This window comes from Limanda limanda, chromosome 17 (genome assembly GCF_963576545.1).
Source record: "Limanda limanda chromosome 17, fLimLim1.1, whole genome shotgun sequence".
NCBI lineage: Eukaryota > Metazoa > Chordata > Actinopteri > Pleuronectiformes > Pleuronectidae > Limanda > Limanda limanda.
This window is the reverse complement of record NC_083652.1, coordinates 22,922,885-22,939,754: the sequence shown is the minus strand read 5'-3', so window position 1 is coordinate 22,939,754 and position 16,870 is coordinate 22,922,885. Positions and strand designations below refer to the sequence as shown.

General features: G+C 41.7%; 1 protein-coding gene across 1 annotated transcript in view; it reads left to right on the top strand.

The window, feature by feature from the left end:
- col5a3a (collagen, type V, alpha 3a) overlaps nucleotides 1-14,306 on the top strand; it is a 54,364-nt gene extending 40,058 nt beyond the window's left edge. Inside the window, exons 48-67 of the mRNA XM_061089923.1 lie at nucleotides 2,096-2,149; nucleotides 3,385-3,438; nucleotides 3,576-3,629; nucleotides 3,739-3,846; nucleotides 3,951-4,004; nucleotides 4,093-4,146; nucleotides 4,314-4,367; nucleotides 4,498-4,551; nucleotides 4,664-4,771; nucleotides 4,872-4,925; nucleotides 5,116-5,169; nucleotides 5,261-5,368; nucleotides 5,464-5,517; nucleotides 6,113-6,148; nucleotides 6,594-6,647; nucleotides 6,752-7,052; nucleotides 8,122-8,234; nucleotides 8,377-8,445; nucleotides 10,477-10,710; nucleotides 12,351-14,306. Of these exons, the coding sequence (XP_060945906.1) occupies nucleotides 2,096-2,149; nucleotides 3,385-3,438; nucleotides 3,576-3,629; nucleotides 3,739-3,846; nucleotides 3,951-4,004; nucleotides 4,093-4,146; nucleotides 4,314-4,367; nucleotides 4,498-4,551; nucleotides 4,664-4,771; nucleotides 4,872-4,925; nucleotides 5,116-5,169; nucleotides 5,261-5,368; nucleotides 5,464-5,517; nucleotides 6,113-6,148; nucleotides 6,594-6,647; nucleotides 6,752-7,052; nucleotides 8,122-8,234; nucleotides 8,377-8,445; nucleotides 10,477-10,710; nucleotides 12,351-12,497 (1,818 nt within the window). The 3' untranslated portion in view covers nucleotides 12,498-14,306. The remainder of the gene's footprint in view (nucleotides 1-2,095; nucleotides 2,150-3,384; nucleotides 3,439-3,575; nucleotides 3,630-3,738; nucleotides 3,847-3,950; nucleotides 4,005-4,092; nucleotides 4,147-4,313; nucleotides 4,368-4,497; nucleotides 4,552-4,663; nucleotides 4,772-4,871; nucleotides 4,926-5,115; nucleotides 5,170-5,260; nucleotides 5,369-5,463; nucleotides 5,518-6,112; nucleotides 6,149-6,593; nucleotides 6,648-6,751; nucleotides 7,053-8,121; nucleotides 8,235-8,376; nucleotides 8,446-10,476; nucleotides 10,711-12,350) is intronic.
- Nucleotides 14,307-16,870: the final 2,564 nt, after the last annotated feature.

Sequence of the window (16,870 nt, the reverse complement as noted above, 5' to 3'; positions counted from 1 at the left end):
AACATCAAGGCCCTGGAAATGGCACAGTTCCATTGTATGCAGTTGATAATATTATATTTCATATACAGGGTTAGCGCGGTGACTCGCAGCAGTAATGGGCTGCGTGCACTTTACATGTTCTCCCCGTGTCTGTGGGTTTTTTTCTCAGGGTACGACAGCTTCCTCACAAGGTCCAAGGGATGCAGATTGGGGTTATTTGTCAGAGACTCTAAATTGATTGTAGATGTGACCTGTGCAATAAATGGTATTGATAACAGTATATACAGACATATGACATGAAGACACTGTTCAACAGCTGAGCGATGCCTGCTCTTTTTGGGGCTTTAATGTTGCAAACAGGAAGTGAACATCCCCATTAGCCCTCATAACTAGCTGTCCTTAGCAGTTCACTTGATGCAACTTATCAATCATATCACTCTTGCTCATTATAAATAGTGTGTCACTGTGCTAGTGATGAAAAAATACAACCTTAAGTAAAAAAACAACAACACATGGTCTCCTGTTGCTCTCTCCGTTACCATGTGTTATGTCTTTTCATTGGTTTTTGCAATATTTTGACACCCACAATAATGATGGTGAAAAGAAAGAAAGCCTGTTCAGCCTTTCAACAATCTCAACTCGTGCGTCAATGACAAAATAGACAACGGAAGGTCCTGCATGTAAAGGAGGAACAAGATTTAAAAACGAAGAGATAGAAAGAGAGAGACAGCGACAGAAAGGAGGCAGTGGAGCAGCCGAGTGGAAGGAGGAGGCGGGGCGCTGATTGTGAGCAGGACGACGCTGTGACAGCTGCTAATCAGATTAGCCTCAGCCTCGGCTGTCTAATGAGCATCCTCCTTTGTGACAGTCATCTCACCACGCTGTCAACCATGAACACACGCTCAACAAGATTCTCTACAGCCCCTCTTCTCCACAGCCAGATTAGGGAGGGAACGCATCAAAATGGAACCAAAACAAAGGAGGGAAGGAGTGACAGAGCGAGAGATGGAGAGAGAGAGAAGGAGAGAGAGAGAGAGAGAGAGAGGAAAGATGCCGAGGACTCAGTGGATAAGTTTCGTACATGTGTGAGCGCTGCGGATCACAGAATTCTCCCCTCTAATGCTCGAGTATTTCCCCTCTCTGGGCAGATCGTCTGTCTTCTCTGTCTCAGTGTTTTTACAGCACAAGACTTCAGAGGGATTCGGAGCACAGCTCAACATCTACTCAACTGAAATTGAAGCCGAGCACAGTTAGGATTAATTGCTCGGCGCTCTCTTGAGCGGCACAGAAGAGTCAAATCACATGCCGTCACTGTGGTTGAGAGAATATGCTCTCGCACATCACAGGCTGGAGGTTTCTTATTAATAAGCGAGAGTAAGGGAGAGGGAGTAGGTGGTGGAAATGTGAAAGAATCAGAGCCTGTGTCATATCGAGGGTAATGACCTGTCTGGACGTCTTCATCATGTCACAATGATAATGATCATAGAGACTGGGGCCACTGCATAAGCAATCCACCATAGGCTGACTTCTTACTCCCATTTAATTTCAGACGCACAGGCCAACCTCTAATTTAAATTCAGTTTGTATCTCTGTGTGTATTTTAATAATGAAGCATATTGTTAATCTGCTTTCAGACATGCACTGAACTCTCTAGAATCTCCAGACACATATTTCCACATAAGAGCCTGAGAACCTTCTCCGCAGTTTCTCCAGCCATCGTCCAAGTAAAAGCTCAGGAGAATGTGTCCGAAATCAGCTGATGAGAGAAAACAGCAGGAGATGTTGCCACACACGTAGAAGACACTGATAAAGAACTCAAGAGTTTGTAGTGATAACGGCCAATGTCGGAGTCGATGTGCTGTAAACAACACGTGAGCAGAATTTAGACTCTATGTATTTCCACCACCTGCTGCACCCCCCCTCACCTTTAACGCCCCGGAGATTTACGCGTTATTGTGAATGCGCCTGAGATGAGAATCCCCTTCTGTGCTGTTCATGTATGAAAGGAAACCTCTGAACCGAGTTGTGAGAACATTCTCTGGAGTTCGTATCTGAAAACTGCTTTGTTGTCTCTACTGACATCCATTTAAAAAACATTTCATTTCTCTTTCCACAGGGACCCCCAGGACAGCATGGCCCACGAGGCCCTCAGGGGCCCAATGGTGGAGAGGTAAACTTTGATTTAATTTGTTATGTTATTTGTTTATAACCACATATTTGGATTTAGATATGGACATGACTGCAGTAACAAATTGAATGGGAACAGTCTGAGGGAGGAGAAGAACCTCTGCACAGGCAGGTAGAATTTCCATTAGGCGCACAAGTCCCGCTTCTTATTCTTCGTTCAAGATGTTTTTTTGTTTCTTTTTAAAGGTACCATTAAGGCCAAGTCATTATTTATTTTAGTTTCCTGTTTGTGTTTCAAAAAGTTATTATGAATCTGACGTTAAAAAAGAGAATTTTGAAATGACAAACACTGTCTGAATATTGTATTTGAGATATTCTGCGAGTCATAAAGAAAACATGACAGTGAATCATCTTTGGAATCAAGGAGACTCAGTATTATCTGAAGTTCAAACTGAACAGTAACTTGTTTCCAGCCCCTTCATATCTACATATACTGTCTCTTTGTTTGAATACGTCCTGCCACAGACCTTTGAAAACTTGAATTATTAAACAGTATTAGTATATAATCCCTGGGAGGGAGTTATATTTACTACTCTATGAATCATTAAGATGTATTAGACTATCATCTCTGAGATGCAGTTATATTTACCTCAAGTAATGGCCGTCTCTCCACAGCCTCTCATACCGGTCAATTATTCAGCAGTGTTGCAGAAAGCCGTGTGAGCCGCGGTAGTGCTTCATCATAGGCAGCGTGGTAAAACAGCGGTGCAGAGATGGTGGGATCCATTAATGGACTGATAAAGGAATAGTGGAAAAGAGTGAAAACGGAGTTGGGTTGGCGTGTGAGGAAAGAAGCTGACAGCAGGAGCTCAGCGGCAGTGCTCGGCTGTGCTCGGCTCTCCTGCTCTAAGAGTTGCTTTTACGGGTTTGTCTCAAAACACAAAGCACAACAACTGACATGCACGTGTGCACACGAACATGCACAGAAAAAACCAAACCAGCTGAGGGAGAGAGAAGGGAAACAGCATCCACCCTCTTGTGTGACTCAGATACCATCCACACAGCAAATCTGACACTCAGTATTTTTCCCTGTGTTGTGATAATTTTGTTCCAGTTTCCGCATCGGCTCAGCAGAACTGCTGACAAACCAAACCCAAATGGATAAATAAATAAATACTGCACCAGGAACCTGATTTTCAAGAATCAATATGAATATTTCAAACTCGTCCCTGTTTTATAGGATTCTGATTCTAGCTGTTCTCTCTCCTCCTGCCCCAGGGTCCACACGGAACGCCGGGTGGAGTTGGTCAGCCTGGACTTGTTGGAGAGAAGGTCAGCATCAATATTATCCCCTACAGTGCGTGTGTCTGTGCACATTAAGTGAAATGGTAGTGGTTTGTGTATGTGAGTTTGCGAGCCTCTGTGTGTGTGTGGTGTGTTTTTTTTGCTAATTGTCCTCTCTCTACTAGGGTGAGGACGGTGAGGCTGGAAACCCGGGGTCAGCAGGACACCCTGGCACTGCTGTGAGTCACAAACTCCCTCCCTACTTCCTGGGTCGCTCCACGTCATCCTTTCTTTGCTTTCTCTCTCTGCCCTTTCACTGATCGTAAACTCATCCTTCTGTTGTCCCAGGGTGCTAGAGGCGATGTGGGGGAGAAGGGTGACTTTGGTCCTCCGGGTGCATCTGGGCCTCCGGGACCCAGAGGAGTACCAGGCGAGGACGGATCCAAAGGCGTCCTTGTGAGTCTGTCTCTCTGGTTCATTGACATTTTCTTGCTCTGATTGTTAGATCAGTCATTTTGTTAATGTCACGTACGATGGTTCACAACTGTTTTTTCCCACAGGGCCCTATCGGATTTCCTGGAGATTCAGGATCAACCGGAGAACCTGGCGTCAATGTGAGAATTATCATTATATTTAATTTGATAGAAAAATATTTTTTAGTCATTTTTGATAACTTGTCCCTCATGACATTTCTTCCATCAGGGGGTGGATGGTGTACCAGGGCCTAAGGGAGACAATGGAGATCCTGGCAAAGCAGTAAGCAGTTTTTATTTTGTATTCACCACATAAGTTGTCAACACTAGCATCTCTTGTGTGCTTAGCTTAAGTCTTTGTGAAACTCTATGTCTTCATTACTGTAGTTGGGCTTTCTTATCAGTGTTTTGTGATTCGATGAAAAGGTAATTATGTTTGTCTATCTATAGGGACCCCCTGGAGCCTCTGGAGAGCCAGGTCCCTCAGGACCTCCTGGTCGGAGGGTGAGCTTAGTGTATTGTATATATTTGTATGCATGTATATGTCTGTAGCTATATGTGTGTGTTTCCTTGTAGTTTTCTTTGATTTAATAATTTGTAATCATCTTAGCAACATTGTCTTTCTTTACTTCAGGGTCATATAGGGGCTGCAGGAAAAGAAGGGAAGCAAGGCATGAAGGGAACCATGGTAAGGATGAGGACTGGTACTCTGTGGGTTTAAATGTTGCCTTTCAAAATATCTGTTCTAATTTAATTTGCGCTAATGCCTCCTTGTCCGTCAATCTCCCATTTCTCTGCAGGGGACAACAGGAACCACAGGTCCAGTAGGTAAGACAGGCCCTGTGGGACCCCAAGGCCATCCAGGGAGGTCTGGTCCAGAAGGTCTTCGAGGCATCCCAGGTCCTGGGGTTAGTTCACACTGACAACACTCAACATGATGTCTTTGTGTTTAGGTTTAATTGATTTGTGCACATACCGTTATCATCAATTCCTTTGTTTTGTTTCCAGGGTGAACAAGGGTTAAATGGACCAGCGGGACAAACTGGACCAACAGGACCATTAGTAAGATCCTTATGTTTGCCTGATAATGGAGCCCATCAAATAAGAGAAGGGTTGGGACATGATAATAATGACAATAAATTAAGATTTTAAATGTTAGGATTTTTATAAATTAACACAAACAAACCAAATATCATTGACCAGAGTTCAGAGCATTGATGTGGTCAACTAATACATCTGGTGTTGTCAACAGGGGCCACCTGGACTTCTAGGATTAAGAGGAGACCCTGGAACCAAGGGAGATAAAGTAAGTGTTTAGTCCAGCCATAATATAAAAAAACAGTGTACCATTCTAAACCGTGGGAAACCATGCTGACGAACCATATCTCTGTCTGCAGGGTCATGGTGGGCTGATCGGTCTAATCGGCCCCCCAGGAGAGTTTGGTGAGAAGGGAGACAGAGGCCTGCCAGGGATGGAGGGTACACATGGACATAAAGGAGATGGGGTACATACTTTAGGGCAGCAACATGATGTATATGATATTTGTATGTACAAAGGAAACTCAGTTCAGTAAAAATATTGATTTGTCTTCATATTAAGGGAGTGTCCGGCCAACCTGGTCCCACCGGCCCACCAGGTCCACCCGGACTATCAGTAAGTGATAGATGTAACTAAATGTTTTTCTATGATCCGTTTGTATGATTGATTCTTTTTCCAGCTACCATAGATGCTTAGATGAGTGTTCAATTCAAAAACATGCACAGAACAATATACCGATACTTTGTATGAATATATTTAAAATGTTTCGATAAATACTGCTTACATACATACGATTATTGTTGTGCTGTGCTGAACTCGTGTCTAAACTACAAATTCGAGAATCAAAAATAAATGTGAAATTGGAATAGTTGCACCATGTAACATTGTGTACCTGTCGCCACATTTGCGAAGTGAAGAGCGTAACAATGGCAGTAAATGGTTGTGGATATTGTCTCTCCGTTAAAGCAAATGAGCAAACTCATTAAAAAGACATTTGGATCTCGGCTGATGATTCCATCAACAAGGAGCAAAGCATCTATTCCATCCAGACAGCAAACAGTCCTGTGACTAGTTGTACACGTTAGCAGAGTTCAACTTCTGAGCACATCTTTACTTGGCTGTGCTTACTTGAGTAATCAGAAAATTTTTAAAGTTCAAATTGATTGTATTGATATTTCAATGTTTGCTTATTTTTCCTTTTCACTTTTAGGGTGCTTTAGGTGAGAAAGGATCAAAGGGAGACACAGTGAGTCAATTAATACGTCTTAATTCTACATTATAATCCCTGTAATCTGGCCTCAGATTTGGTTTGCTGTTACTGGGAGCATATGTTGGAGAAGAGGGGAAAAACGTGTGTTGGCTTAAATGTGCCATGCTTCATAATCTTAATTCTCTACTGTGTTTACCGCATGTCTTTGGAACTAAAAGCCTGCTGTACAGACACTTCTGCCTTTTCCAATGGGCCCTTTTAATAGGATTTGGTTCTGGGGTGTGTGATGTTTTGAAAACCACTATAGTGTGTCTTGTGAGCCAAGGCTTTGACCACAGAGTGCTGATGCACAAAGCTGGATAATCCTATAAAGCAGCAGACATATCTGCCTGGATAAAGCCAGGGTTTAGCAAAGTGGTGTGAGAGAGGCTCCAGGTGAGACGTGATTGACACAAAGTTTTGTCCTGTTTTTATTCTCCAGGGTCTCGTTGGTCCCAGGGGGGATACAGGCCCGGCCGGCCCACCAGGTTCCCCGGTGAGTACATCCAATGATCCACATCATGGCCTCAACAGTGCCAACTTTATTCCCTTTCTGTATTTCTCTGTCACCTCTTACTCACCTCTCTTTGCTACTTCCAGGGACCCCCAGCGACAATGATTCAGCCCCTGCCCATCAGGGAGGGCAGGCGGAAAAAACGGAGGAACTCCGATCGTGCAGGGGGGGCCGCCCCGTCCAGGGAGGAGGATGTGGATCGGGACATGGAGGAGTTCCTTCAGGGGGATCAGCCTCTCGAGGACGCAGAGGGAATGGAAGAAGTCTTTGCTACCCTGTCGTCTATGAAAAACGATGTGGAGTTGATGCGGAGGCCTCTGGGAACCTTTGAGAGCCCGGCTCGGACCTGCAAGGAGCTCCTGATGGTTCAGCCTCACTACAAAGATGGTGAGTGAAGGCATTGCTTGAGGCTTAGTTCACATGGATTAAAGTTTTCCGTCGCTATGACGGATTTCCGTCAACTCCGCTCGCATAAGGCGTAAAAAGCCGAGTATAAATCGGCCTTCCGGAGTCGCATTTCCGGTTTCAATCCCGGAAACTGCGGAAACCACGGAAGATTTAGAAGAACGAATATAGACCAAACTAGAAGAGCACTTGGCAGAAAAGATACGAAACTATGAACACTAGTATAACCCGTCACTGACCGGCGGATTTGTTCGCCAGAAAAAGGCTCTGAGGAGCCGCCGTGGCGATGTATATAAACGTGTGCCACACATGAAGAAGAGCCGACTTCAACAACAAACATTACTCCGCCTAGTGGTCTGGCGGTGAATTGCGTTGCAACACGCGCCACTGTAGGGGAACTATAAACCAAAACGAGTCCGTAGAAGCTGCGTGCGTGCGTAAAAAACGACTATAAATCGGCCTTAAAAATGAGATCGATGCAGATCCGAAGAGAAAAAAAAATAGGGGGAGGGGTGTAACACTGATATGATTTGCAATAACTTCACCAATCAGCTGTGATTTTTTTAACCTTTTGTTTGTGAACCATGCCTTGCGTCTTTCTCATGTTTGAATGGATAAGTTGACGCGGCATTTTAAAAAAAAATCCATGCGTTGGCATATAATTGTTCTTGAAAGCATTGTGGAAATAAATGCTTGCTCTGACAACTTGTGCAGACGTTTTGTCATTTATAGCCCATTAACACGACTGGTGAAGTCTTGCAAAAAAATATTGGTTTTATGCCCTAGCTTTAAACTAGTAAGTGATAATGGACCACGTGAAGTTCAAATATCGAGGCGGTAAGCAGTCAGATGATTTTTTTTTGCTTTAATCCCTGAGTTCACCGACAAATTTGCACCATCTTAAAAAGTTGTATCCAAGAAAATCTAGATTACAAAACACCCCATCTAAGTCGAAGAGCTGCTTGTTATTTTCACATTATCATCTTGTTATTGTGTTTTAAAAAATAATATCCAGACCTTGACTGATGTCTTTTTTTTGTGCACTTGGTAGGTGAATACTGGATAGATCCTAACCAGGGCTGCCACCGCGACTCCATCAAGGTCTTCTGCAACTTCACAGCGGACGGAGAGACGTGTCTCTACCCTGACAAGAGGACAGAGATGGTAAGCCTCCGATGTGTTACTCTCAGCCTCCACAAAGCCGACCTCATCATATTACATCAGCGTGCAAACAACTGCCTATATCCCTTGAGCCTAAATCTTTTTTTGCTAACATCCTCCCGCTCCCCCCCCTCTGTGTGTCTAGGTGAAATTAGCGGCGTGGAACAAAGAGACGCCAGGAAGCTGGTACAGCCAGTACAGGAAAGGAAAGCAGGTATAAAACAAACGCACACAAAAACATCAGACCGTACCTCCTGCTATTAAATTATCCTCGCTCCAAATGCCAGGCTCTTCTTTTTAGCTAAACTACTCGTCCCATTTGTGCCGGAGTGATATTCATGCATATATGCCAAGAATGTGTAGACGTGTATTCTTGCTTGAAATAGTAAACGACCTCACTACATAATTTGGCATTCAATCATTAGTCTGTATGCAATTACAATGTTGATCTGATATTGTCATTAGTAGGTTTCAGGAGTCAGATTTGCACAGAGTCATAGGCATTGATCTGTATTCAGGGCAGCACGCTTCCAGCGCTGGCTTTTCATGTGCACCTGATCAGAGGTCTCACAACCCTCTCAGATAATCACAGAGCTGCCAGCACAATTGGAACACACTGGATTTCTCACACAGAGTGCTGGGATATGCTGTCTTGTTTTCCTTCCATTATTATTCTCACTCTCTGATTCTATAAAAGTTGCTGAACTTTTCTTCTTTCTCTGCTTAGAAGAACTCCCTCATTAAGACAAGCTGGGGAGATTTATGATTTTAATTGTAATGGAAATACGACAGTGGCCCTGAAGCACAAATCACAACAGCACAACACAAAAATATAACTAAATAAACTAAAAATATAACTAATGATTAAAGCAACACAATGGCCAGTAACAAAACACCACAGCAATTCACAAAACAAACACACAATAAAAATCAAAATAAATAATGAAAAATAACTCAGAAAACACAAATATCGATCACAAAACACAAAAGCATTAATTTGTAATGGCTAATGTAGGTATCATCTATGGACAAGGGTTGTTGCTGATTGGATGAATGCACTCACATGTTTTGTGCTATGTTGTGTTTTGTTATTTGCAATTGTGTTTTCTTATTTCTTTGCCATTGTGTTTAATTTTTTGCGATTGTGTTTTCTTATTTATTTGCCATTGTGTTTTCCTATTTCTTTGCTGTTGTGTTTAATTTTTTGCGATTGTGTTTTCTTATTTATTTGCCGTTTTTTTTAGAAAACATTTCCAGTTGAGTTTTCTTATTTATTTGCCATTGGGTTTTCTTAGATAGATAGATAGATAGATAGATAGATAGATAGATAGATAGATAGATAGATAGATAGATAGATAGATAGATAGATAGATAGATAGATAGATAGATAGATAGATAGATAGATAGATAGATAGATAGATAGATAGATAGATAGATAGATAGATAGATAGATAGATAGATAGATAGATAGATAGATAGATAGATAGATAGATAGATAGATAGATAGATAGATAGATAGATAGATAGATAGATAGATAGATAGATAGATAGATAGATAGATAGATAGATAGATAGATAGATAGATAGATAGATAGATAGATAGATAGATAGATAGATAGATAGATAGATAGATAGATAGATAGATAGATAGATAGATAGATAGATTACTTTATTCATCCCCAAAGGGAAATTAAGTCGTCATAGCAGCCGGTATATTTGAAAACAATAAAATACAATACAATACAATAAAATAAAAAATATTGAGGTAGAAAGAATAAAAAACAGAAACACAAGATAAATAGGTAGATAAGGTGCAGTGGCAAGATGATGGTAATAGTACTGATGATATGATGGTAATGTTATTGTTAGACAGTATATAAAAATAGTACAGTATATATAGCAGTATATAGTAATAATGGCAGCAACAGTAAATATAATAGTAATAGTAATATAATGATAATAATTATAACATGTACATGAGAGTATGATACAATATATGATATATAGTAGAGGTATGAATATAAGTATTTGACTATACAATTAGTTGTTGTTGTTTGCACTTCAGGACCAACTTCAATACAATGAGACGCCCTTATGTTTCTGACAGGATCAGATGTGCTCTGTTGCTTCATAGTAATCATTCGATTCAGATTTGGCTTTTGCTGTTATGGATCTGTGCCTGTAGATCATATGAATCCCTTCGGCCTGTGCAGCACTCTAACATCTGTGTATCTGTGTCATCCAGTTCTCCTACACCGACAGGGATGGGAACCCTGTGCATGTAGTTCAGCTGACCTTCCTGAAACTACTGAGTGCCACGGCCAAGCAGAGCTTCACCTACACGTGCCAGAACTCGGCGGGCTGGTTGGACAGCACGTCCCGCTCCTACCAGCACGCCGTCCGCTTCAGGGGCAGCAACGATGAGGAGCTGACACAGGCCAAAAGCCCCTTCATCACCGCTGTGCATGACGGATGCCAGGTCAGTAGCAGGACACGGCCGGGACAGGGACTATCAGGACATGTTGGATCAGTTTATCCGCTGTGTTGCTCTTGTTAACTGGTGCATGATTCAATAAGTGGCAGATGTTAAATAACTTTAATGGGGATTTAGGCAAAAGTGAGAGTAGAGTGGTGTCAATTTTAGTTGTGCTGGGGTCAACTCGACCTCTGAATGAACAATGTTGCATAACTTGTTTTGACCAAACTTGGCTGCAGTATGGTGACAACTAACTCCCACTTGCATCGCTACACATCCAAAACAACATACCAGAACACATGAGAACATGCTGGAGAGATTTGAGCTTCAGGAAGCAAACAGGCACACACACAATGTGAGGATTGAGACGCACTTCACATACACTCTGGGAAAAGACTTCCGGGAGAACATGCCCGCGCCCACGTCAGCACCGGCAACAAGCCTCAGATGGAGGGACATAAATACTGGTGCAGATGCTGAAATAAACAGACCCAATCCTGCCTCTGAAGAACACACCTTCATGAGAAATCAGCGACAACAGTTGTAGTCTTATTCTCAGTAGGGTTGCAAAATTCCAGGAATATTCAAAGTTGGAAACTTTCCATGGGAATTAACGGGAATATACAGGAATATACGGGAATTAACGGGAATAAACTGGAAATGTTGTGGATAATTTATACTAACTGTATTTACCTTGTCATATACAGACATAAATATAAACATTTTGTTGTGTCATAGGCTGATTTGAGCCCTGAGGAAACTTTGGGCACTTGACTATATGCTTCTGCATCGTTGTGTCATTCTTAACATAGGTCTTTGCACAGTATTTGCAAATGTACACAGCCTTTCCTTCTACATTGGATGGGGTGAAATGTCTCCACACATGAGAGAGTGCACGTGGCATTGTTCTGTAGAATAAGATGAGAAAAAAGTTTGTAAAAAAACACTAATGCAATGCCAGAGATATAAATAGTTAGCCAAACAATTGGAATCGTCTGTGAAAATATTTTACAATTGATGGATAAATGAATGGAAATAGGCTAGATGAACAGATGAACAATCCTCAATCAGCATGCTAATATATTTCCCCAGTAATATCATGGAAACTTACCTGACTAGTCCTTCACTCTACAGCAGGCCTCAATAGCCCTGCTGTAGAGTGAAGGATGCTGGGAGTTATCTGTGCATGTGATGGAAGAATGCACAGTGGAGGCTTGAAACTCAACGTTCCATACATCTTTAAAATATAATTTTTAATGATGTTTGTATTGCTCAGCGTTGAATTTGCGATTTTTTTTTTTTTTTTTCAAAATTCCCAAAATTCCCGAGTTTAACTTTCCATGGAAAGTTTCCGGAAAGTGTCCGGAAATTTACCGTAAACTTTCAGCCCCTTTGCAACCCTAATTCTCAGTCTTGATTTATAGAGTCAACGATATTTAGTCAACCTCCCTCATTTTGTTAATATGTTGATACAGTCACAGTTAGTGTTTCAATGACGTCAGTTACATCCCATCTTAGTCATGTGAATAAAGCTCATATGGTTTTCGTTAGTGAAATCAATGCTAGAGAGCACGTTGCTAGTTACTGGAATTAAATCAGGCAAATTCAGAAGCTTTCAGCCAACTTTCATTTTTCTCTTTCAGTCCCGCAAAGGTCAGGAGAGGACGGTTCTGGAGATCGACTCCCCCTCGGCAGAGCTCCTCCCCATCATAGATGTGGCTCCGGTCGATTTTGGCCGCAGCAGCCAGAAGTTCGGATTCCAAGTTGGACGAGTCTGCTTCAACGGTTAACACCTCGCCACTGACAAACAAACAAAAAGACCTGAACAGCAAGTTTTCAGTGAAAGAAACTGGACTTTTACCGCCGCCCGAGCAATATTTATTACATTATGTTCATGTTTCTGGTGGGATTGTGGTATACTATTTAAGATTCTTCAACAGCCGATTCTGTGGCTGTACAACAATCAGAAGAATGGCGAGGAATAGGACAAGCAACAGTGGGCACAAAGCACATTTACCAAAGGGAAATATTCCAGTTAAACATATTTAATTCTATGCGTTTTAGTTTTTTTCACTGTTTGAGTGTGCTCCAATTGATCCTCAAGGAACGAGGATTGCTCCACTTCACAATGACCACTTATGAAACAGGACAGATCTGCTCATGTGCAGGGACGGCCTGTCACGTTGTGGTACGACTCCGCTAAGTGGGACTTTTCAGATCATGGATGAACTATAGTTGCTACCTAATGTTTAACAAAGACGCAGACTGAATAAATCAGAGACGTTGTCAGATTCATTTGCATGTGCAGATTCACCATAATTACAATCGCAGAGCAGTTGTGCACTGGCCTGGCATATTAATTCGACACAAGCACCGTAATTAATTTCCTGTGTGCAGGAATGATAAATTGTCCTTTTTACCCTTCAACTGCAGTTTTCCCAGTGAATTACCTTGATTAGTATTCAATATGTGTAGCTAGTTACTGAACCCGACACTTACTTGAATGGATAAGGTTGTTTCCTTTATTGGACTGCTTCCCTCCATGGGTTTGATAATAAGCTTTTTGAGCCCTCCATGTTCCCACAGACTACAGTACTGTATATGTCACATCAACGCCCTTTCCACTGGAATGTAATGTTGCTATGACAAACCTCCAGGTTGGTGATATTTCAGGGCAAGAAGCAATCTGATGAAACCGCTCTCACGTCTTCACGGCCGTCCTTTACACAAGGAGACATCTCACGCCTCTTCACTTCTCCTGCCCTGCTCAGCGTTTCTTTTTTTTTGTGTCTCTGGTTGTTCACATGTCGACATTTGAGCGGCATACGTTCATTTGACATGATTCGTTCCTCAGTGGTGCTAAAGAAGATGTTTTTTTGTGTCACTGTGTTTGTGTGTCTCTGCGGCAGGATTATAGGACTAGAAGGGGAAACGGGTTATTGCTCTTTCAGCAGCACAAAACAACACGAGAAGCTGGAGACTGGTCTACTGTGGGGTTGTTGTTTTTTTTTGCACATCTTCTGGCTGATTGTACCAATCTCTCAGGGCCCGTGGAAAGAGGATATTACATGGACAGTTCAGAGGAAATAAAAGGGAGAATCCACTGGTAAACTGAATTCGCACGGCGCTGTCCCAGTGACGTTGGATAGGAATTCCAGTAGCGAACTAGATCTGACCACATCATGATTTGTTTTATCCGACATTAGCGAATTAGACGTCTTCTTTCAAATTAGAGCTGTGAAATATTACATAAATTATACATCTATGTGAATTCTACTTTAAAGTGGATTTCCCCTCCACAATTCAAATCTCTTAATGCTCTGCGTAACTCCTCTGACTCAAACAGTAGACCGCGTATCCAGCTAATTTAATTTCTCAACCCACTCCCGCTGCTGAATTAGCTTCATAACCATTTAAAACTTTCCAGTAATTAACTCCTCTCCTTCTGGCCCATCCTGCGCAGCCCCTCCTGTGTATAGTGTTTATTGTTCTAATTTTATATACTGTACAGTTATTCTGAGGACTTTATGAGCAATAACATGCTGCCTGAATGGAAAACAAATGTATGTGTTAAAAATTGATGTGCGAATAAAAAAGAAAAAAAGGACCATCCCGTTTTCTTCTCCCTCTCCAGACCCTTCACGGTGGGTTAGAACAATATCCACGCTGGCCTGTGGGTGTGTGCAGCGCCCAGAGTGTTATAGGCAAACAAGGCTCTTCATTACCAACTATAGCTCTGCAACGTTCGCTCAACAAGCCTGCAATCAGGATCCCCACACAGCCGATGTTATCAACTCTGATTTGCTCCGCAGTTCATTTATTTCAATTAGCTCTGTTCCAGTCCTCGGGAGGGAAGGTGGGGAGGAGACAGAGGAAAAGGAAGGATGGCAGGATGGATCGGCGACAACGAGGAGAAGAGGAAAGAGGAAGAAGCCGCTGGGGAGATGTGTTCTGTTTGGTGTCGGTCGCAAAAAAAGCTGTGCTGGTTAACTGTATGTTAAATATGAGACAGACACAAAGAAACAGCTATTTTTAACCAGTGTCTGACTTTGCGTTTATACAATTTCATCGTTATCTTCCTCTCTGTCTGTAGTTATTTCTGTTGCACAATTGCTCCATTCGTGCAGTCATACACGCACACGCACACACAGACACACACACACACACGCACACACAGACACACACACACACACGCACACACACTAAAGCCTATTCTCTGGAACACGTTGAAGTACAAGCCACTCATCCCCTTTGGGGCCCATTGTTCAAGGTTAGCGTCAATGGACGAATAAAGGTTACCACGGTATTTTTTCCCTCCTCTGTTCCCTTCCACTCAATTGAATTTTAACCACACTAAGCTCCTGACCAGGAAAGGTCATCTGTTGCCGCTACCTCAGAATAATGATAGAGCAGAGGAGTAGTGTGATTGTCAACATGGTATTTCCACGAGGCCTTTTCCTTGCTTGCATTCCATCCTCCATTGCGTAGCATCGCTGTGACATTGTGTCTCTAAAGTCTTGTTTTTCTGCCGCTGAGAGCTGCACCATTGTTAGACAGCATCTGTGTAGTGTGCGTGTGTAGTATGTCCAACTATTATCTCTGTTCAGAGCTTAAAACCTTAATGCTGCACTAACACACACAGACCGTGACTAACTGGAGCTATAGGAGCTCTGTACTGGCCGAGCACTGTACTGATCAGCAAATAAAATCTCATTTTGAGTGAGACGGGAATTGACTCGGACGCACTTCCTCTGGAACAAGTGCAGCACAAAGAGAATCAATTTCTCACAGATCATAAAAACTACACCGCACTTCTCTCTTTCGCAGCCCACAAGCCTCAGAATTGAGTTGTCAAACACGACAATCATTTGGAAAGTGCTGATCTACAGTCTCTCCACAGTGCAGAGATTAACCAGCCCGAGCAAAGCGATGAGAAGAGCTCTTCATCCAGCTGATCCTGGAGCTCAGCTCTGGGAAATGCCAGAGAATGGAAGTCTCACGAGAGGAAAGCTGTAAATCATGCTACTAACGCAATAACACTGAATTTACCCAAATTACTTGATATATTGTTTTACCTTCCTTTCTATTTGACTGTACTCAACATGAAGGATGTCACTTGTCTCTTTGAATCATATTGCCCATGCCATTTAATAACTTGGCCTTCATGAAGTGCTCGTTGCAAAAAGATTAGACAAGAGTCCTTGTCATTATTTTATGATTACGATTTTATGATGATTGTAAAAACCAATGAATTATATGGAAGAGGTTGAGGCCTTGTTAAAATTAAGAGCACAGACAAGGATTGCTTAAAACTGACTTCAGATTTAAAGCAGCATTTAAATATGAATTATTATTTCAACAGATGCTTGGGACTTTTGAATTTGATGCTGGGGAAACTGCAAACTCTCTGCACTCCCCTGTCTTTGAAAACAATGTGTTAAGTTGTTTTTTTCTGCCATATAGAAGGTGACACACTGAACCTACTGCAAATATCACCCGTCACCAGTGTTGCCACTTAGTTACTTTACAGATGACTTGATTTTAAAAGTAACTTAGTTAGATTACAAGTTACTTGATTTTAAAAGTAACTAAGTTAGATTACAAGTTACTTTATTAGTTACATTCAGAAGCTGCCGACAACGACGCGTCGCCTCAACATAAAAAGGACAACCGGTTTTACCAACACTCACTTTAATAGAAGTGCATTTTTAACAGTAATGTACACAACAACAATGTACAATGTATCTCCTGACATTTTAATTTGAACTTAAAAACTATTTCCTGAAAAAATACATGTTTTTATGAAAATAAAATAAAGACAGTCTTTCTTGACTTCACTTAACATAAATTCTTGTTTTTCTAAAATAAAATAAAGACAGTCTTTCTTGACCTGACATATTTAACTGTTAACACTGTAATGGCAAAACTTACTATTTATGATCTACAGTGTTTATAAATGTAACTATTAAATTATTTTCAACATGTTTTATGAACATTGTACCTGTTGTTCACAGCATTAGAGAAGCAAGGAGTGGTTTTACAAAACAAAACAAGAGTATAACACCACATGTAGGCTGATAACATCTCTACATGTGTAACTTTGGCCTAATCTTATGTTGTTATCGCATGTTATGTCACCTTGTAAGCTTCAGGTACAGATCTG